This window comes from Lissotriton vulgaris, chromosome 2_1 (genome assembly GCF_964263255.1).
Source record: "Lissotriton vulgaris chromosome 2_1, aLisVul1.2, whole genome shotgun sequence".
NCBI lineage: Eukaryota > Metazoa > Chordata > Amphibia > Caudata > Salamandridae > Lissotriton > Lissotriton vulgaris.
In genome coordinates, this window is record NC_141687.1 from 503,270,665 (window position 1) to 503,294,109 (window position 23,445).

Sequence of the window (23,445 nt, forward strand, 5' to 3'; positions counted from 1 at the left end):
CCCCCCAGGACCAGGATCCCTGGTGACATAAATGTAAATTGATACTTGTATAGAGCACTACTCACCCACAAGGGTCTCAAGGCGCTTGTACGAATACTGCTGTGGAACCCATCCTGGCTTTCCCTGTGAGGCATCCACTCCTGGGCACCCCCAAGGTGGAGGCCAGACATCCTTAGCGTTGTGGGGGCCGTTGTGGAGATTAAGCAAACTATTTCCCAGAGTTGCAGAGTGGGACTCCATGATTGGTAAAGGCACCGAGGCGAGAATTATCAGGTCCGTGGAATTTTGAGCCCAAGACCCGCCGAGGCGGGGAATTGAACACTAGTCCCGGGCTAGACCTCTGCATCAGGGTCTGCCGCTCTAATCATTGAGCCACACTTCTCCACTCCAATATCCAACATATCCAAAGCAAAACAAAATGAACATTCCCGCATCCGACTTTACCCAACCCCTAGAACAACCCCTACTCATTGCTACCCTGCTACGCCCGCCAACATGGTCAGGCATCCCCCAACAAGCAGAGCGCCTGTATCCCTTTAAACGGAAACCAAGGGGGGTGAGTGCTGCTACCTAAACCCGCAATCTGAGGACTACCTTCGGCTCCACTTCGTAATCTGTGACTTGCCTCGGCCTGCCCAGTTGAACCCTGAGTAAAACACTTGTGAAAAGGTCATTCTCGTGCCTCACCCCTGCCCCCAGACCGCCTCCTATCCTATCAAGACAGAGTTAGACGAATATATGTGGAAACCCCTATCACACAAGGGGCATCCCCTCAACGGGTCCCTCTTTTCCCTGGGCATTGTCCAGGACCACCTCCGGTGTCAGGGCGATTCAAAAACATGAAATGTCAGTATACATCACGTGCACGCCATTCGTCTTTTGTACTGCAACTCAGTCCTGGCCCCTTCACCCCATGTCTGGCAAAGCCGACAGGCTCCGGGCCCGATTTCCGCAGGGGGCAAAAAATTCCGCCGGGGCTGACGTCCACTTCCCGGAGAGCCAGCCGAGGACGTTGGAGACTGAAGCGCCATGTTCCTCCAGTTGCCCCTCGGCCCTGAGCCCACTGCGCCCACACGCTCTTCCAACCAGGAATGTACTTCTCCCGGGGAGGTGAAGAACAAGGATTTACCACCGACTAGAAGCTTAAGTTTTGCCGGGAAAAACATCATGTATTTGATGCCCTTTTCTCAAAGCAGTTTTTTGACCCCGTAAATTACCGATGCTCCTGCTGCACCTTCAAAGGGGAAGTCGCTGAAGAACCTAAGGATGGCATTGTCCAGATGAAGATCCCCATGTTGGCGGTCTGCCTGCAGAATGGCGTCGCGGTCTCTATAATTGAGGATCCTCGCAATTATCTTCCGCGGCGGGGCCCCTGGGCGCGGCGGGGGGACTGGAGCCCTATGAGCTCGCTCGATAGCGAAGAACTTCGAGAGGCTTCTGGGCTGTGGCTGTTTGAGGACGAGGTCCTCCAAAAATAGGTCCACGCTCGGCCCCTCCATCTTCTCCGGCACTCCCACCACGCGTATATTGTTGCGGCGGGCCCTCCCTTCCTGGTCCACCAGCCGGGCTACCACCCCCTTCTGCTGGTGCGAAAGTCAGTGAACCTGCTGCTGCCGTTGTTTTGTAGTGCCCTGGAGTTCCGCATTGTCCGCAGCATTTTTGGGTGGCCTTCTCTGACGTTTTATTTAAGTCGGCCCTCAGCAGTGTCATTTCTATGGAGACCTTATCTATCTTTGACTCCAGCGTGGTTCCCAGTGTCTGTATGGCCTGCATGATCGATGTTAAAGACGGCTCTTGTGTGCCCGTTAGGGCGCCAGCCTGCGCATCGGCTCTGCCACCCGCCGCAGCAGTGTAATTGTCCATAGTGTTAGTCTGGGTCATCGTGGATTTTTTGGGTCTCATGACAGCGTTCACTGGCACCGGGCCCGCCCATGGGCACAGGGGAGGGGGCGCCCTTCAATCCGCGGTTTCGCCCCGCCGTCCCGATCCCACCCGGGGGGGGCAGGGGTAGTATAGATCACACCAACTCCTCCTCCGGCCTGTGCTTCCCGAGGGCACCTCTCCCCTGAGGCTGTTGCCCCGTACTCGCGCTCCACAGATCAATGGAAGGGGGCACCACTTCCGAGCCCCCATATCCGAATAACTCCTCCACGCCTATTGCCACCTTTCAGTTTCCACAGGTCCCCTGTAGCTTCAGTGGGGCCTATGTTTCGTCCAAGCACCTGCACGCCCACCGATCCAATTCGCCCCACTTGCCCAGCGCCCTCTGCAGTCGCCGGTCAGTCAACGCACGTAGGGTCCCGCCAACTCCCAGGACCGGAGCCCTGGCCAGGCGGTCTCCGAAGTGGGTCCTACCTTCCTGCAGTCCTGGAGGGCCACAACTGCATGCCCAAATTAATGCCCGATGTCGGCCCCGGGTCTCGGCCCACTCCGGCTCTTCCGCCGTCTTCACCCGCTCCAGCCTGCGGGAGGGGACGCACTCTCCCACTAGTGTCAGTCGTAGGAAGGGTTTGATAAATTCGAGTTTTTGTAGTTGAAAAAGTGCCCTGTACACCATTGCTTTTATATATCTAGATTGTTGTCAAATATGGTATCCAAAGTAAACCAAATAAATCCAGACTGTGAATGGTCTAGGTGCAGAGCCTTTCTGACACAATTATGTATCTGCGGGCCAGAATTTATCATAAGATTATTAGTCTTAACTGGATTTAGTTTGAGGTTCCTAAAGGTCGCTAAGCATTGTATTTCATGAATATGTTTGAGTATTTTGGTTCAGAAAGAGTTAAAGTTGTGATTTTTTTGTATTCGAGCTGTAAAACAACTATAGAGCTCAGAAACTAACCCGACATTCAAAATCGAGACCGCAATAGATGGGTGACATGAAGAAGCCTTAATGACTGGAGGTGTTTTGGGATAGGGTGTTTACTTACTTACTACCCCGAGTCATTGAAGCACTTTTGAGTAGCATACTTCCTAACCAAAGGTTAGTAGCTAAATTCTTAGTTTTTTGGTTAATGAGTTTAGTGTTGTATTCTCAAGAGAAACTCTTACATGTATTACCTCGCTTTATTTGTTGTTGAACCATAGGGAGTTTGATGTCCTGGCTAATGGCGGTGGGGATATTTGTTAGTTCCTGTGAATGATTGGTGGGGTGAATGGGTAGGGTATAGAACGCTTATAGGATTCATAGGTTGCTAAAGGAAGAGGGATTTAGGTCTATGCATAAGCAGTTTGCAACAGTCCATCTGGAAAAGTAAGCCAGACGGCATGCTGCTTTGTGTAGTGGTCGAATAAAGGCATGCAGTAGAAAATAATGGTCAAACTGATAGCTGCTTGTTGTCCACTTCTCTGACTGTAAGTTTGGAACAGGAGAGAGTTAGGGCGTAGGGGAAAGATACAGTGACCTATGATGAGTTGACCGTATGATCTCGGTATCCCCTCAACTGTCCGGCTACGAGTAATACAGCATGTACACATACATTCATGTGTGCTACTCTCCAGCTTGAAGAGTTTGTTCATCTCCCACTTGGCGTCCTGCACTAATGTTATTTCCATTCTAGTTTTTGCCAAATAATATTTATCTTCGAGATAACCTGCAGCATTCCCGAGTTATACGAGTGCCTTTAATAGATTACATAGTCTCGTCCCTTCGTTTTAAGGCCAATCTAGAAAATAGTATTCTGGGGTTTGCCGATTTCTTAAGACTCTCTGATATTGAGGCAGAAAAAAACGTGCTGTCCTAAAACACTGAACAACAAGGGCTTCTGTTTTCGAGATAATTTACTGCTTGTTGTCAGATCAGATTATACATTCAGGCGCTCACAATAGTTTTATTAATTACCCTTGTTTGGACTCTGATCTTTTTAAGCAGCACTGTCTTGCGTGATTGTACACATTCCAAGATATGTATTTTGATATCTTGTAGTGTAGAAACATTTTGTAGTCACCTGGTTTTGGAAAACAAGGAGGGCATTCAGATAAATATAGCTCTATTTATATAAAGGTTGGCGTATGAAAAGCATGTCCAGTGACTTTTCCTTGCATCGTGTAATGATCGCAGTGTACTTTGCTGTGGTAAGTAAGGTAAGCTGAATTTTAATAAGATGCTTTTGTACCAGTGAATTACATACAATTTGACTGTGGGGTTTATGTTTTCTTGCATGTCGGTAGTGGACATTTGCTGTGATATTTCGATTCTTTGTTTTTGAATTTCCTAATTGTTTTAAAAAAATGAGCATGGAGGGTTTTACAGAATTATAGTCCGTTTCACTATATTTTTAAAGTAATCAATTTCTGTAAGGTGTATAGACTACACAAGTAATTGTATGGAGTGTTTAAGTAGCTGTGGCCGGTTCTGGCACTTTAGTATTACTTCATTGAATTATTCGTGCTGTTGAGAGAAAGTGCTAATTTAAATTGAAAACTAGCCCAACGCATAACAGATAAATGGCACATTTTATGTTTGAGCCTTAAACCCGTCCTCTTGGATTCTGCTTCTTTTCCAGAATAAACCGAAATGAAGGTACACATTCATACGAAATTATGCATCATTTGTATATTGACGTTTGCCTTTCGTCACTGCTGCCATTGCCATGAAGGAGGACACAATCATAATCCTAAAGAGATCCACTCTGATAACCATAACGATTACCAAATATCGAAAGCACCATACATTCCAAGCGGATTAACGGACCGTGACACAGGGAAGTCTGCACCAGCAGCTGAAAAGGAGCAGAAGTATTACATTGAAAAACTTTTTGAGCATTATGGTGACAATGGAAGATTATCCTTTAACGGGCTGGAGAATCTTTTGGCCAATTTAGGCCTTGGAGAGGTTAAAGTGGTTGAGATTAATCATGAGGATATTGGACACGATCATGTTTCACACTTGGATGTTTTGGATGTTCAAGAAGGAAAACATTCCCACTCACATGACCATTTGCATTCCCATTCAAATGTAGAAAATGAAACGGTTAACTTTGAGTCTCCTGGTAAAAACATTTCTTGTGATTTGCAGAGAGAAAAAACCGATTCCTCTCTAAAATTGGCTAACGGGGATACTCCGATTGATCATCATCATCGTCATCATCACCATCATCATGAACATAACGGTACTCACCAGTCTCATAACGATTCATTTAGTGAGAAAGAGCATGCTGACCACAGCCAAGAACCTCTCACAGAAACCAACACAACTCAGGAACAACCTGAAAGAAAGCGACCGAAACATAAGACGAAACGGAGAGGCAAGAAAATTAGTGCAAGTACAGTTGACGTTGAGCCTCAGCTAGGTCTTGACCAAAACCAAACTGAGCCCAATCAAGTTTTTAAACAGGATCAGGTGCCTTCACACGTCCATCTCAGTAATCTTGAAAATGCCAGTCGGGGACTTCAAGCGCATGCTCTTGTTACTAGAAACGGACAGCATCACAATCACAAGCGAGAAGCGCCTCACAACCAGATTCGTGTTGAGAATCACAAAATATTATCTGAATCTATTCAAAGGAATCATGTAGGAGATCACCAGCATGAAGAGGTGAGTGACATTTCTATGTAGATTTGACATATTTAGTTTTTTGCTTCAGACCAAGTTCAGGCAAAAAGGATTACAATTTAGAACTTAACTTAGAACAATATAGAGTTATCCTATACTTAATTTGTCCCCTACTGCTTTCGATGTGCCTTTTAATAACTGGTTCTCTGGTGAAGTAGGTTGCTTTCAAGCCGTTCTTCATTGATAATGTTTAGTACGTTTATGTGTGTATAAATAAGGTGTCTCACACTCAACTTCCTGCAGCTGATAAGATACTTTGTCTTGATGTTATTTCACACTATGAAGAAATTACTTTTCCCTATCTAAGAGCAAAAGTAAAGCAATACATCATTCTGCACCCATACATGTATGTGTTTTGCGGTTCCAAAAGATGACATGGTTTGCCGCTACTGCCCACAATGCATTCTTACTATTTGCAATGACTGATCCATATATATATATATATATATATATATATATATATATATATATATATATATATATATATATATATATATATATATATATATATATAGCACATTATGTCCCACCTGTATAAAACTTGCTTAGCCCTCATGCCGCAACGCAATGCCAGGGTGCTTAGGAAGATGACCTGGGACATCCCTTCCCCCATCAAAACTTGGAAAAGCTTTTGTGCACAAACAAAGCTAATTTCATGTAATCACAGACATGAATTGGTCCATTTTAAGATCTAAAGAATGGCCTGTGTCACGCCACAGCAGATGGTTCGCATAGGCAGCAAAAGATTTGTGCATTGCCCCAAATGCAATCTGAATGCGGTTACATTTGCGCACATGACATGGACACGTACCACAATAGTTTTGTACTGGCGGGAGATATTCAGGGAAGTGCAACTGATGACTGCGTTACACTTGGACCACTCCTCACTAGTAGCCTTATTGGAGTATGTTGATGAGATCCCCAAGAACATGCGCTGATTCGTAGCAATGGTAATGATTTTGCAAAAAAAAGAGAAATAGCTACGACAACAAGGAGTACACGCCACACAGCACAGCCAAGAGCACATAGTTGTGCAGCAGGATAAACAAAAACACCTAAACAATACATCTATGCTGCAACACCACATTGAGCAATGAGGGAGGTATTCTAAACTGGGAAATGCTACCATGGGTTGTGAATGAAACAGGGGTGTTAACTGGGCAGTTGGTACACGGTGTATAATGACAATGTAAAGTTTAGATTGTCATATATGCCAAAGTAATGTATGTATAATAATGCAATGCCTGCTATGTAGCTGTGATATAAACGGTTTGAATAAAAAAATATATGCATTCTTACTATTTGCAATGACTGATCCATATATATATGGATCAGTCTTACTATTTGCAATGACTGATCCATATATATATGGATCAGTCATTGCAAATAGTAAGAATGCATATATTTTTTTATTCAAACCGTTTATATCACAGCTACATAGCAGGCATTGCATTATTATACATACATTACTTTGGCATATATGACAATCTAAACTTTACATTGTCATTATACACCGTGTACCAACTGCCCAGTTAACACCCCTGTTTCATTCACAACCCATGGTAGCATTTCCCAGTTTAGAATACCTCCCTCATTGCTCAATGTGGTGTTGCAGCATAGATGTATTGTTTAGGTGTTTTTGTTTATCCTGCTGCACAACTATGTGCTCTTGGCTGTGCTGTGTGGCGTGTACTCCTTGTTGTCGTAGCTATTTCTCTTTTTTTTGCAAAATCATTACCATTGCTACGAATCAGCGCATGTTCTTGGGGATCTCATCAACATACTCCAATAAGGCTACTAGTGAGGAGTGGTCCAAGTGTAACGCAGTCATCAGTTGCACTTCCCTGAATATCTCCCGCCAGTACAAAACTATTGTGGTACGTGTCCATGTCATGTGCGCAAATGTAACCGCATTCAGATTGCATTTGGGGCAATGCACAAATCTTTTGCTGCCTATGCGAACCATCTGCTGTGGCGTGACACAGGCCACAGGCCATTCTTTAGATCTTAAAATGGACCAATTCATGTCTGTGATTACATGAAATTAGCTTTGTTTGTGCACAAAAGCTTTTCCAAGTTTTGATGGGGGAAGGGATGTCCCAGGTCATCTTCCTAAGCACCCTGGCATTGCGTTGCGGCATGAGGGCTAAGCAAGTTTTATACAGGTGGGACATAATGTGCTCTCCACTATGATCCTCAATGATAGATGTGAGAGGTGTAAATTCCTCAGGTTCAATGATGTAAGTGGGCATGGCGTCCATCAGCGCTCCCTGCATACGAGCCTGGATAAAGTGGTCCATGAAAGAGGCAGTTGAAAACTGTGAGTCTTCCGTACGGGAGAACACATGTCCATTAGGGAACAGATCACCAATAGTAGGTATGCCCAGTTTCTGTAGGGTGCACTTTGTTATCATTTCCAGTGTAGGGAGGAGCCATGAATTACTGAGTATTGGTAGTGCTGGGGAATATAATGTTATCCCTCCTCCCCCTGTGTACCTAAGTAACCGCAGCCATGCCTAACGTGTAGTGTATAGTATTTGGATGTCATGAGGGTCGCGTTTCATCCCCACTGGCAGCAGCGAACGTAGTGGGGTGAGGTCCGCTAAGTCCTTCTCTGGCTTACCGTGCGGTGCTTTCTTATCTGGGTGGTACCAAATCCAGGAGTACCCACATTGACCATGACCGATCCATATTTAAATAATTTTGCCTGTGTCTGATTTTTTTTTTGTGTGCACTTAAGGTCAGTTATTTGTGTGTATGAGATCTTAATCCTAAATAACCGAAAATATATAGTCTAACTTTGCCCTCGCTGAGTTCATTAGAAAATGCAGATATTTCACCCGTGTGGTGGTATTGGTATGGTTTGCAAATTTTGATTTGGATAGTGGTTCGTGGGTGTTCTTGTGTGAGCATACCTAACTGAAAATATTGAACAGAAGCACTTGCCCATACACCTAGCTTGCTTAAGCGTTACTTATGATCTGTTTGACGAAGCCCTTTGTCAATCTTCTTGCACCCTCCCTCGTTGTTTGTTTCCAGAGGCCTATTCCTACTGTCCGTTCATACCAAAGACAGGGCCAAAGGCACATGTAAGCAGAGACTATTGACCATAGGATCATATGAAGGAAAGGAGACTAGGGACCACCAGTAATATTGTTAATACCGCTACTAGCTTTAAACTCCTGTTTCATATATATGTTTCCTCCCAGCATGCACTTGCTAAAATTACAAATAACCTATAATGAAGTTCTTCCACATTAAGGTGTAAAATAACACATTTAAATTGGACTCCTTTGGCATAAATCCGGTAAAAGAATTCCCTTACCATAGAACTGATATAACACACAATACAATCTGGAAAAGAATATACACATAAGTATTGTATTGTATTGTATTGTATTGTAATTGCATTTATATAGTGCTTACTACCCCCTGACGAGCCGTCACAGCGCTTTTCCGGCCAGTAGCACGCTACTCCGGGACCCATAGAGGATTAGTGTTGAATTAGTATAGTGAAACATGCAAGTAACCTTTAAGTGGTGGATAGGTTAGTCAGTTATTTGGAGTCGGAAGGATAGCAGAAGGATAGAAGAGGAAAAAAAGTTTTGTATTTATATAGCGCTTGTTACCCCTGATAGGGTGTTGAAGCATGCTACTCCGGAAACCCATAAAGGATTAGTAATGAATTAGTATGGTGAAATATGAAAGTAATTTGAGTGCTGGATATTAGTCAGTTATTTGAAGAGAGAAGGATAGCGGAGGGATAGAAGGGGAAGAAAGGTTTGTATTCATATAGCACCCGTTACCCCTGATGGGTGTTGAAGCGCTTTTCTGGCGAGTAGCATGCCACTCCCGAACTCATAAAGGATTAGTGTTGAAAATTAGAATAGTAAAATATGAAGTAATTGGAGCGGTGGATATGTTATTCAGTTATTTGGATAGAGAAGAGTAGGTGGTGGGATAGAAAAGGGAAAGAGGTTTGAATTTATATAGTGCTTGCTACATTGGGTGTTGAGGCGCTTTTTTTGGCAAGTAGCATGCTACTCTGGAACCCATAAGGATTAGTGTTGAATTAGTATGGAGAAAAAGTGATGTTTTTTTTTTTTTTTTTTTTCTTGGTGTGATTAGTTGGGTGAAGGTACATACAATTGTATAGTACGCATAGATTGGACCAGATCTCCAGTTGGGGGGAGGGGCCTCAAATGGCGATATCTTCGCCAAAGGTAATATGGGAAGGTTCCTCATGGGGGGAGGAGGGTGGGGAGGGTAGGGAGGGAGCGCTTAAAAAAAAAAAATCCTCATATAGCTAGAAACTACAAGAGCACTAAGAGTCAATATGCAATTAAGATCCACTTCCCCTTAGGGGATAATCAAGGAATATGGAGAATAAATTAAAAATAATCAGCTGGAATGTCAATGGACTGAGGGAAAGCAGAAAAATTGGTAGAATTTGTGAATTCCTAAATAAGTCTGGCGCCCACATTCTTCTATTAGAAGAAACCCACCTTAATTCACAGGAGTGTAGATTGGCTTTTAAAAATCAAAAATGGATACAGGATATCTTATGCTCCCAGCAGTGCAATAATACTAGAGGTGTGATGATAATTATCAGAATTAATAGCGGAATAAGGGTTGAGAAATATGAAACGGATAATACAGGCAGATGGCTGACCGCATCATTGTTAGTGAAAAACATAAAAATAACATGTACTGTATATTATGGCCCAAACCTAGATGCACCAGAGGCCTTGGTGAGTCTGAAAACTAGTCTTATCGAGCTGAATGCCCCCATTATATTAGGTGGCGATTTTAATTTGGTATTCGATCCTATATTGGATCGTACTTCTAAGGCACCTGTACCTCCACTACTTAGATCTAAAAGGGAGCTTGGAAACATAATAAAGGACTTCAATTTGATAGATGTTTGGAGGACCAAGAATCGGAATAACAGAGATTATTCATTTTATAGCCACAGACATAAACACCACTCACGAATTGACTTCTTTCTTATTGATCAAAGTCTTCTTTCTGAGACCCTTTCCACTGCTTATATTCCGGCAATATTATCAGATCATTCCTTAGTGGAGCTAGTGATTAAGCTCCCACAGAATTTACAAGTTAGGAGATGGACCTTAGATAGATCCTTATTATCACAAGAGAATCTAAAGCTTGAACTATCGAATCATATGACAGAATATTTTGAACTAAATAAGAGCACTGTATCGGAGCAAACATTATGGGATGCTTTCAAGCCTTTCTTAAGAGGTATATTTACATCTGAAATGATAAAAAGAAATAAAATTAGAAAAAAGGAAAATGAAGACTTTTTATCTCTTATAAAGCAAAAAGAACAAGATTTACAGAAAGCTTGCTTAGAACAACGGATCGATGTAACATCCATTCAAAAAGAGTTAGAGAACCTAAAAATTAAATACCGGGCCAACCTAGATAAAATTATTAAATCAAGGTGGGATACGAGTAGACTTCAGAATTTTTCATATGGGGAGAAATGTGGGCGAATACTAGCTTGGAAAGCCAGAGCAGATCGTGTTAGGAATCAGATATCCGGTTTGAGAATACAGAGCTCTGGCGATATATCATCAGATAGCGGTGAGATCTTGAGAGAAGTTCAAACCTACATGCAAAATTTATATATGGGGAGCAATGACAAAATATGTTTGGAAGAGGTAGATCAATGGTTGGAGGGAGTAAGTGTACCACACCTAACAGAGACGGATAGCTCTTTTTTAAGCTCACCAATTAAAGAGGGAGAGGTACATGATCAAATTAAGAGGATGGCCAGTGGTAAGGCTGCAGGCCCAGATGGGCTCCCAGCCGAAATATACCAAATAGGGGCGGAAATCTTATGTCCCATTTTAACAGCCCTTTTCAATCGAATACATTTAGAAGGAGATCCTATACCCCCGACATGGTCAGAGGCCACAGTAACTCTGGTTTTGAAACCTAATAAAGACCCCTCACTGGTTGAGTCGTTTAGGCCAATCTCGCTGCTGAACGTGGACTATAAAATCTTTGCAGGGGTGTTGGCAGCGAGATTGGCCAAAATTATTAAGACTATTGTTCATGAGGACCAGAGGGGCTTTATGCCGGGCAGGCAATTAAATGAGTTGACCTTTCAGGCTATCGCGGCAATTGATTTTGCTTTAGTGGAGGAGGTCCCATTAAGTATAGTAGCCATCGATGCCGCTAAGGCCTTCGACCAAGTAAGTTGGATGTACTTATGGGAATCCCTGTCAAAGTTTGGCATACCGACTAACTTTATAACATCAATAAAAGCGTTATATTGCCAACCCAGAGCTAAATTCTTAGTAAATAACATGCTTACAGATTGGGTTAAAATTACACGTGGTACTAGGTAGGGTTGTCCCCTATCCCCCTTATTATTTAATCTATACTTGGAGCCCTTCGTTATCAAATTACGATCAGATAATCTAATCGAACCTTTTCGCCTGAATGAGCTAAATTTGAAATTTGCCCTATATGCTGATGATCTCCTAATGTTCACATCTAACCCTGAAACGTCAATCCCTCAATTATTTCAACAAGCAGAAGCATTTGGAGAAGTTTCTGGGTACAAAGTAAATAAAGAAAAAACAGAGGTCATGCAATGGAACCAGGAGGTTGGGTTTCCTGGGGTAAAGACCCGTATGAGATACCTGGGTATCCAGCTTGTGCAAAATATTACGGACATACCTAAAGTTAATTTGGAGAGGGTACTTAAAGATATTAACACACTTTTACACCGATGGTCCGGATTGGCGTTAAACATCTTTGGTAGAATTAATCTGTTGAAGATGATCATCCTACCAAAGATCACCTTCCTTTTCAATTCAATACCTCTTTCATTTAGCCCCAAAGATATTGCCAAAATACAGGGACGGATAGGGTCCTTTATTTGGAATTCCAAAGCGCCCAGAATCTCTATGAAAAAACTTAGAAGAAAGATTAAAACAGGTGGGTTAGCTATGCCAGACATTCTCCACTACTGTCAAGCTTTTCACTTTAAAAACTTTAGGTCAATGGCCGATAAAGCCGACTCATCCTGTTTGGGTCAATTATTCCAAGCTTTGTTACACAATATTCCTCAAGGTAAAGAATTTTTTTTTATTTAAGTTCGGAGACCCGAAGTTCTACAAGAAGGTCAGATTAAAAATTTTGGGAACAGCTTTGCGAAATTGGGTATTTTTCAGGAAAAAACTGGATATTTCTTACTACACTCCCCTTGCCCCATATGGGATTCCCCTGGAACACCGGAATGCCTCAGAGATCAATTATCAATTCCTCTCAGAACAGCGGGCATTGGACATTGGCAAGACCTCATCGTAGACTCTAGACTAATGGAGTGGGATTCATTATCCAGATTAACAAGTAGAACCCTTACTAGATTCAAATTTTATCAATTATCCAACTGGTGTAGTACTATAACTTGGAATCTCGCATCTAATCCTAAATTTGATCTAGTAAAGAGAAAAGGGAGCTGGAAAAAAGAAGTTGCCTTTTGGTACGACGCACTAAATGAAAAAGATCAAGTCACGGAACCTGAACTTAACAAATTATGGGGAGAAGAAATAACTCTACAACATGGCGAACTACAAGGTCTTTGGGGAGATTCTTTTAAACTGTTGCATACGGTTGTTAAATCTGCCCCCTTAAAGCGAAACCATCTGTTTACATTATATAGAGCGTATTTTTCACCCAAGAAGCTGTCTAAGTTTACAAATATGGATTACTCTTGTTTGCGTTGTAAACTTTCCAAGGCAGATGACATACATATGTTCGCTGAGTGCCCTAAATTATCTCTCTTTTGGTCCAAAATAGAGGAATTTATAATAGAAGTGTGTAATATACGGTTTAAAATTACTCCGATGACCATTTTTTTTGGGTTAGAGCTTGGTTCTCCGCTTAACGAGATGAGGACTAAATTTATATTTTATGCAATGATTATAGCTAGACGAGAAATCTGTAAGCTTTGGAAGTCAGAGATCATTCCTACCTTTGCAGATTTTTTAAGCTATATTGTATATATTAGTGAAGCTGATCTTGCATGTGATAATTCTTGCCTTGACAAAACCTGGGCGGCCCTAGTGGCTTGGCGGAACCGATGATATATATTCCAATGATTTCACCTGGGTCCTGTGGACGCTTGGTATCCTACCCAACAGAGGGCCGTATCGACTATAGGGTATGGAGTGGACCTAGCTTACAGTGGAGACTGGAGGGGTATCCGACCTTCTCTCCCAATCTGGAGCCAAGACGGTAGCTTTAGTCCAGTTGGTCGGAACATCGCATTGAGGAGAGGAGGAGATACCCTTTCTAGAATACCCACTTCTGGTATATGAGGAATAAAAAAAAAAATTATAAAAAAAAAAAAAAGAATTAGTATGGAGAAGCATGAAATTAATTTGAGTGGTGGATATGTTAGTCAAATATTTGGATTGAGAGGGTTGGAGAGGGATCAAAAAGGGAAAAGGGTTTGCATTTATATAGCGCTTGTAACCCTGATGGGGTGTTGAAACGCTTTATTGGCCATAAAGGATTAGTGGTGAATTAGTATAGTGAAATATGGAATTTGAGGAGGGAACATGCTAGTCTGTTATTTTGATTGTAAATGATAGTGGAGGGACAGAAGAGTGAAGGTTTTTTTTGAGGTCATAGCAGCACTGGGAGGAGGCTTTTGGATGAGTAAAAAGGGGGTTTGGAGGGGAAGAGCTGGAATGGGGGCCTCCAAGTAACCTTCAAAGTCCTCCCTTCTATTACTGATGGTTGATAACATAGAGGTTAGTTTTACACTTTTAGAGTGACCTGGCTGTCAATATAATGTTGGATATCATCTAAAAGATTGCATTTTTAGAAGGGATAAACAAAAAGAACTCAGTTTGATTTTCTAAATCTGTTCAAAGCAGCCAATTTTATACAATAATTGTGCAAAAATGGGTTTGTTACTCTGGGAGGCCCAACAAATCTTTCTTGCATAGGGGGGAGGGGAGAGTGGATATGGAACAGCAGCATTAAAAGCTTTGAAGACCATAGCCCTACTCTTTTGTCCAGATTGTCTCCTCATTGCCTACCCTACACGCAATGCCAAACACGCACCTTGATCTTCTGTTGGTACACATAGTCATCATTGGCATACTCCTTGTACAGGACTGAGAGGTCCAACCGATCGGAAACCGGCAGGATCTGGACCGCTAGATCACACAAAGCACACAAGCAGTCTTAAGCTTTCGAGGAACAAGAGCGGGACCCTGGTCTCTCCTGCTACAGAGGTGTCATTAGTTTAGTTTTAGGCTTATTGATGATTAGCCCAGTTGTTTATACAGAACTCGCCAAATGTGTAGTTAGTTCTGTAGGCTCCCAGGTGTCTTAGAAACTTAATAAGACTTTGCCTGCAAACATTAAGTTGGGATTTTTGAACCTCCAATTCTAGGTAATCATTAGACCTTTAGACCTACTCAAGATGCTTTTGGGACATCATTTAAGTTTAAAGAGAATAGTAGAGGGATCAAAGGAACAACTACCCTGACACACGCCACTTTCAATAGAAAAGGGGGCTGTAGTTTTACTAGCTGGACCCCAACATACAATGGCTGTATTTGTTTGTGTGAAGTCTTATCAGCAGAAAATGTAAAGAGAATAGTAGAGGGGTCAAAAGAACAACTACCCTGACACACTCCACTTTCAATAGAAAAGGGGGCTGTAGTTTTACTTGCTGGACCCCAACAAACAATGGCTGTGTTTTTTTGTGTGAAGTCTAATCCGTAGAAAGAGCAGTCTCACCTGGATGCCCTGGGACCACTAGGATATCCATAAGGGGGTCCTTGGTATAGTATCAAAGTCCTTATAAAAATAACACACAAAGAGCTTCCTTAATACTGCATACTTTTACAGAAGTAGAGGGAATCTGAGTACCAGGTTGAACGAATTGGTTTTTTTCGGGAATCCAGCCTGACCATGAGATAAGATCTTAGTATTCACTACCCAATTTTCTATTCTTTTATAAATCACATTTGAAATGATTTTTTTGAATGTTCTGAAGAAGATGTATAGGGAGATAGCTAGGAGCATTGCTTTTGTTGACTTGATGCAGAAACTGTGCCGCCACCACAGACAAGTGGGAGGAAAGGGGGCTCACTTTAGGATGGTACTACTCAAATTTATAAAGAATTCCCCTTATAATGTCAAATTTATAAACTAAGGCGGGTATCTTGTCCTGACTGGGTGCTTTGCCACCTTTTTGTGCTTGTTAAATGCTTGGGGACGTCCAATTAGTGTGAATGATTAAAACTTTTTTCTATCGCTTACTAAAATTAAGGGATGTATATGCCACCAATTCGCATTTTTTGTTGTTAAATATACTGATGTATAGTCTGTGCACCAGTGGTCTTCAATATAATGGACATCTGGCATGCGAGTTGTATATAAATAGTCATGGGATATTATTTACACCAAAACAATTTAGTGTTTTTGTCTGCTATTGTGCCCAACTGATTTTGTCATCTATTATGTTCCCATATCTTTTTTTCTCTTTTCGAATGATTTTAGAACAGTGCCTCTTACTTAAAATCCCCTCCATGTTGTTGTATTTAATCGCTAACAGTAGTTCTGCCTTTCATCATTTAACATTTCTTGTCAAACCAGTTGGAATACATATGGGTAGATGTCTTTTTGGGAACAACTTGGTTAGACAGTACCAAGCCCTCTGCCACACCGTTATGTAGCATGACAAACTGGTAGGGATCTGTCTTTTTACTGTAATCTGATTCCTGGATAGAATTACAAATTTGTCCTTCCAGGGCAAAAATGTGTTCCAATCCATTGTATAACCTTATATGTTTCTACAGTTTGTTGGAACATATAAGTTATTAATGTTACTGGTTTGGGGTGTTACAGGCCGAAAAACAACATTATTCAGCGAGAGAGTGTAAGAAAGCCACACAGGGACCGCCCATTACAGGCTCATAAGACTATGGTTGAGTGTAAGTGAGGCTAGTTGAGTGCCCACAAAGGATAACTATTTAATGTTGTTGCCTGTCAAAGGTGGAATACCCCAATCTTTGTCTTCTACGCAGATTACTGTGTAATCATCACTGGGGTCAGAAATAGTATTCAAGACCCTGACCACAATTATGATGTTACTAGCAGCCCGTCCCGACCTTGTCTGGGAGCAATCAGGCTTCCCTGATCCCCGCCCGCCCCTACATTGTGCAGCAGCCCGGCCCCCCGCCCGCCCCGACATTGTCAAGCAGCCTGGCCCCCCGCCCGCCCCGACATTGTCAAGCAGCCCGGGCCCCCGCCGCCCTGTCCCCCGCCTGACCCGACCCCCGCCTGCCCGGAGCCTTACCTCAGCCGCCGCTCCTCCCGCACGCTCCTCATTTCACCGCACAATGTGCAGCAGCCCGGCCCCCCGCCCGCCCCGACCTTGTCAAGCAACCCGGGCCCCCTCCCGCCCCGTCCGACCCCCTCCTGGCCCGACCCCCGCCTGCCCGGAGCCTTACCTCTGCCACCGCTCCTCCCCCGCGCTCCTCATTGCACCGCTCCGCCGGTCCTCGCCGCTTACCGCTCCTCCCGCCTGTCCGCCGGTTCTCACCGCCATTCCGCCGTTCGTCACCGCTCCTCCCCCGCGCCATGTCCGCCGCTCCTCCTCACGTTCCTGGACGCCGTTCCTCCCCGCGCTCCTGTCGGCAAGCAGGTCGCGCCGGCGCTACTTCAAAGGGACTATTTTTTTTTTTTATGTTAATTTTTTAAATATTGCATATTTTTATACTTTATATAGCCTATTTCCATCTGCACACCCTGACAATTACAATGATGTATCGGGTGTGTGGATTGGCGCTGTGGTTCCCGAGTTTACCCGCCTCAAAGGTGCAAAGTTCTTCCTTTATAATAGTAGTATAGATTCTTCCTGGCTCTTTTGTGGCTGCCAGCTGTGTGGAGCATGACGTTGAGACAGGCTAAAGTCAGTGAGGCAGTCTGGTTATCATTGCCTCTGTTATCGGCATTTAGGGCCTCATTACGATGGTATTCGGGACGAGCGTCCGACCGCCATCGTTTCGCTCACGGGACCATCCAACAAGGAGTCGGCAGTCTCGACAGCCCAATTACGATGCGACCGCCATGGAGGCGGTCGTAAAATGCTGTTTATCATTGTGGCTTGAGAAGAGGCTCAGAAAAAGGGCCACTGCACAAGCCGCAATTGTAAAGAGCATTTTCCAAACGTCCATGCACTGTGTGCAAGGCACCATACAGTGCATGGATATTTGTAGGGGCTACACAGGTGCCACTAGGGCCACACAGTTGAGGCCGATGGGTGACAGGGCTAGGGGCCCCAAAATTCCCTTTTTGACATCCATGGTGGTTGGACTGCCCTGATAAGGCTGTCGGAAAGGGACATCGTAAGCCTTATGGCAGTGCCTGCACAGGCACCACCTTTATTGTTGGGATATCGATCCGACAGACGCTCCAATGGGCTCCATGAGCCTGTCTGAAGCATCCGGCCGTTGCGGTCTGACCGGCCACATTAAAATACCATCATAATCAGGCCCTAAGTATCTTCAGGTTTTTATCTGACTTAAAACATTTGTAATAATTGTTGAAGATCATGATGGTTACTGCTTAATTTTCTAACCTTGCAATTGAGTGAGGTATGCACCTATATTGTTAATCCATCCTATGGCCTACCTCTCGATTCACTTATTGGCGATATGCTATATGATGTTTAATTGGACTTACGTATTGGCTCTTTCGCACAGGTTTCCTGAAAGATACAGAAGTTGGATTTCTGAATGAAATTATGCCAGTCTATCAGTTGTACCAGTGCTGCAGTATTCCAACTTAATATGTTGAGAGGGGACTGATCACCCATGCCATTCACTAAGGCCAAGGAGCAGTACTCTGTAAAAGCTGTATTTACATAGATGTGATACTCCATAGGAACAAGCTCAATGACTGCTGCAAAAGTCTTAATCGAGTTTGACATTTCTGTATTTTTTTTGTTTCTAGTTATATTGTGGTTGCTTGCTTAAAGAGATTTGTACAAACTACTCGCCCTTCAGTTCAGTATTTCTAGATGTTGTAGCAATCTTGTTCTCTGTTAACTATGAGCAATTGATCTTGGTGGGCATACCTTCGTCCAGAGCGTCGAAGTCGGAGCTCCTTCTATTAATTAGCGTTCTTCATGGCAAGTGTAATTGTCAGGGTGAACCACAAAAGTCACTAAATAAACCAGTGCTTAGCCATCTGGCTATTTGACACAAAAGCAGTCAGGCTTAATTTGGAGGCAATGTGTAAAGTGTTTATGCAATACTCAAACAGTAATAAAGATCAAACACAACACTAAAAGAAATCGCAAAGCAATTTTGAACAAAGGAAACATTTTCAGTAAGAAATATGACCTCAGAATGACCCAAATCCAAAAAGTAGAACTCTGGTTATGAATTTGTAGAGATTAATGCTAAAAATGGTGCCAAAAAGAGTTGAGCGTCAAGCATGGTCATCTGTTTAGGATTGACTGGGACAAACTCAAAAGTTAAGGCACACTTAAATGAAGCACTGGTCGGTTACAGGGACCAGGTTCATCCTGGTGAAAAGTTTTACCTTCTGACTTCTCTGGGAAGGAAGTCAACAATCCTCAGCTGGGCAAGACAGCCGGTTGTAGCCAAAGAGGGCTTCACAAGGTCCTGCTGAATCTGTTGAATTTTGGCAGAAATCTCCGTGTGGGAGAAATGTTAATTTCGCACCCAAAGAAGGTCCCTTGCCACAGGATACTTTTGACATTGTTATCTGGCAACATTCCTACCTTCAGACGTAGTCCCTATTTTTCCCAGTGGTGCAAGGCTGCAGGTGGTATCCGAAGAAGGCGCCACACTGTCAGCACCTTCTCCGCTTAGTCCCACAGGATTTAATTAATTTCTGCAGAGAAGAACGTAGTGTGAGTATTCTGAATCTTTTGTCCCAACGGCAATGAACCTTTATCAAATCGCCTTGGTAAATCAATCAATCAATCAAAGACATTTATAGAGCGCACTACCTACCCGTAGGGTCTCAAGGCGCTTGGGGGGGGGGGGGGGGTGCCGTTACTGCTCGAACAGCCAGGTCTTGAGCTTCTTCCTGAAGGAGAGGTGGTCTTGGGTCAGGCGCAGGCCGGCCGGGAGGGAGTTCCAGGTCTTGGCGGCCAGGTAGGAGAAGGACCTTCCTCCTGTAGAGGCTCTACGGATACGTGGGACGGCGGCGAGGGCGTGGCTGGCAGATCGGAGGTGGCGTTTGGGAGCGTAGAAGTTGATTCGGTTGTTGAGGTAGCTCGGGCCTTGATCGTGTAGGGCTTTGTGTGCGTGGGTGAGGAGCCGGAAGGGGATTATTTTGTTGACGGGGAGCCAGTGCAGGTCTCTCAGGTGTCCGGAGATGTGGCTGTTCCGTGGGATGTCGAGGATGAGTCTGGCTGAGGCGTTCTGGATCCGCTGGAGTCTCTTCTGGATCTTGGCGGTGGTTCCGGCGTAGAGTGCGTTGCCGTAGTCCAGTCGGCTGGTGACGAGGGCCTGGGTGACGGTCTTCCTGGTCTCCGTGGGGATCCACCAGAAGGTCTTCCGAAGCATGCGCAGGATGTTGAAGCACGACGAGGAGACGGCGTTGACTTGCCTGGTCATGGAGAGGGAGGAGTCCAGGATGAAGCCCAGGTTGCGTGCGTGGTTCGTCGGTTTGGGTGCGGTGCCCAGGGCGGGGGGCCACCAGGAGTCGTCCCAGGCGGAGGGCGAGGAGCCCAGGATGACGACCTCCGTCTTGTCTGAGTTCAGTTTCAGGCGGCTCGTCGTCATCCATTCGGCTACCTCTTTCATCCCTTCGTGCAGGTTGGCTCTGGCGGCGGCGGGGTCGTTGGTCAGGGAGAGGATCAGCTGGGTGTCGTCGGCGTATGAGATTATGTTGAGGTTGTGTTGGCGTGCGATGGCCGCGAGGGGGCTCATGTAGACGTTGAAGAGTGTAGGGCTCAGCGAGGATCCTTGGGGGACGCCGCAGATGACTTCAGTGGCCTCTGGCTTGTACGGTGGTAGGCGGACTCTGTGTTCTTCCGTCGAGGAAGGAGACGATCCATTCCAGTGCCTTCTCCTGGATTCCGACGTTGCTGAGGCGCTGCACTAGGGTGCGGTGGCAGACCGTGTCGAAAGCCGCGGAGAGGTCTAGGAGGATGAGGGCCGCTGTTTCTCCGTTGTCCATCAGGGCTCTGATGTCGTCGGTGGCGGCGATGAGGGCGGTCTCGGTGCTGTGGTTGGCGCGGAATCCGGACTGCGATGGGTCGAGGGATCCATTCGTCATGGTAAATGGGTCCCAGCCCCCAGTCTGTTCTCAGAGCAAAAAGTTGCCAACAAGTTTACAAATCCCAGGTTCCAAGAAACTTTAGAAGTACAATTTAACAGCCGCCAAAGGTCCAGGTGACTTAAGACAGCACTGGGGGACAAGCCTCACTGCAGCAGAGGCCAGCAGCATGGTCCAGGGCAGGCCTAGTCAGAGCTGGAAAGCAGGGCAGTTGGAGGAAAGGCCTCTAAAAGCTTGTGTCTATATAACACAAACAGGAGATCAGCCAAATAATGTATGCAGCCACTTCAGGGGTCCTTCGTGCAAGTCAAGCAAGCCCATTCTTCCTTCAGGTCATTCTGACAGGGCAGTCCTTCTTTTGATTCTTCACAGGCCCAGGATTGTTCTGAGTATGGTACTGGGGATGCCATGTTTATGCCCAGTGCCTATCTGTGAGTAGGGGAAACTCCTGGCTACTCCCTATACAATGGGGTAAAAGTTCCCTGGGATTAACCTACCCTTTATTTATTGCTGTAGTTGTTTAAAAGGATTTATCCATAAAAGTTTAAAATGCACAGTATGACGAAATACATTAAAATTATGTTCCACTACAGTAAACGTATGTTCAAGTAAACAGTACCCACTTTTGCAGTTCTTTTTCTTTTTTTTTTGTTGTGTAAATTATACCACCGTGCCCTTCTTTACCTAAATACATCATGGCAGAACCCTTCTGCGCCTGTTCAGAGCTTCTGGTGCCCTACCTACAGGTGTGTCTAGGATAATGGAAAAACTCTGCCTTGTGGTCGCTCCAAATCAGTACTTGGGCAGCTCTCACTCCCACTAGTTTTGGAGCCAAGCTGACTAGGTAAACAAAGAGAAGCAGGCCTGGAAGTGATCTTCGGCTGCCAGTGACAGGTTAGGCACCCTTTGTAACTCAGAAAGGGGCCTTGCAACTCCCCCTCCCTTCCCCATCCCCGCCCACCCAAGACGTCCAGTTTAATTAAGAAAACTCTTCTCCACACCCTACAAGTCTTTTGTTCACTGTCTGAGAGTAATGCATTAACACTCGGGTGACACTGGCAAAAATGCACATATGGCTTGGGCAGAGAAATTACAAATTTCTAAAAGTGTAGTTTCTAAAATAGTAACAAAATCTGACTTGAGCAATGTGTTGGATTTCAAATTCCTATCAAAATGAGTCCATCAACTGAAGCTAAGCATTATAAATCACTATAATGTGATATGTGTTTCCCTGAGGGAGTGCCAGTCAGCCTTGCCATAGTGAAAAACTACTTTGTAGGCTTTTGTAGGCTTTTTACTGCCAGGATATGTAAAACTGTAAATATAAGTGTCCTGTTTTTTAAATGACGTTCTCCCTGTCCTATCACATTAAATGTATTGCAGCAGCACTGATAAGTGCTGGTACTCTCCCATTAAATGTATTGCAGAAGTGCTGAGAAGTGCAGGTACTCTCCCATTAAATGTATTGCAGAAGTGCTGAGACGTGCAGGTATTCTCCCATTAAATGTACTGCAGAAGTGCTGAGACGTGCAGGTGCCCTCCCATTAAATGTACTGCAGCAGAACTGAAGTGCAGGTACTCTCCCATTATATGTACTGGAGCAGTCCTGAGAAGTGCAGGTACTCTCTCATAAGATTCACCAAATAGGGACAGCAGTTTTATTTATTTTAAAAGTTTTATATTGCGCTAGTTTGACCCGTGGGTATCAGAGCGCTTTACATACACACAGGAGCGAAAAATTGCATTACATAACAGGACCTAAGGAAGCAAAAAAAGGTATAAGCAAAATATAATAATTAGAGAAAGCCCCGAGGAGGGAAGCAGCCAGTGGAACACCGCAGAGCTGTGCTGAGAACCGGCCCTAGCAGTGGCGGCAGGACACCGGAGGCACCCGAAAACGGGTGAGCATCCCCTCTGGGAGGACGGGTGAGAACTCCGACTCCACATGAGGCCCAAAAGATCAGGATCACTTCTGGCTCCTTGAGCCCCGAAGGCCCCAGGCTGGAGAAATGGCAGCTGTTGCACTGAGGGCAACATTGAGGAGCCCCCCCGGTCTTGAGGGAGCCTGCAGGGAAACACGTGGAAGCCGCCGCCTGACTTCAAGATGGCAGCCGTGTGAGCTACGGTTAGCTTCGACATCTCGCAGGTACCGGCAAGGCTCACAAAGACTAAGAAGCTACCAGAGGGGAAAATTGTGGTTTAGCCAGAAGCTCACAAAAGGCGATGGTGGCATCTGGGGGCTCCGTGGGGGGGACCCCGTGCTTCTGGGTGCCTGACTTCAACATGGGTGCCTTCCTCTATCCACAAGATGGAGCCCAGCATGACCTCACGATCAACCCAGGGTTCCAGCATGCGGCTTCCCCCACCACCCTATGGCCTTCTACCCCTATGGACCCCTCCAGACCCAAGACCACCACCCTTGAGTGCATTCCCACCTGAACACCTGGCTGAAGGATGGAAATTATTCCCTGCTCTGGAAATATGTAATATATAATTTTCCAAGTCTAATCGCTGTTAAATGTAATCCTGAGTGAATTTGCTATTTGTATATATATAGCTCTAACAAC

At 44.6% G+C, this 23,445-nt stretch overlaps 1 protein-coding gene across 6 annotated transcripts in view; it reads left to right on the plus strand.

Annotated features, from left to right (window-relative positions):
- Window positions 1-23,445, plus strand: part of SLC39A10 (solute carrier family 39 member 10) — a 457,169-nt gene that overhangs the window by 67,814 nt on the left and 365,910 nt on the right. For all 6 annotated transcript variants that reach the window (XM_086955403.1, XM_086955402.1, XM_086955399.1 and 3 more), the window contains one exon: window positions 4,506-5,536. In XM_086955403.1, coding sequence (XP_086811529.1) covers window positions 4,517-5,536 — 1,020 coding nt within the window. In that variant the 5' untranslated portion in view covers window positions 4,506-4,516. The remainder of the gene's footprint in view (window positions 1-4,505; window positions 5,537-23,445) is intronic.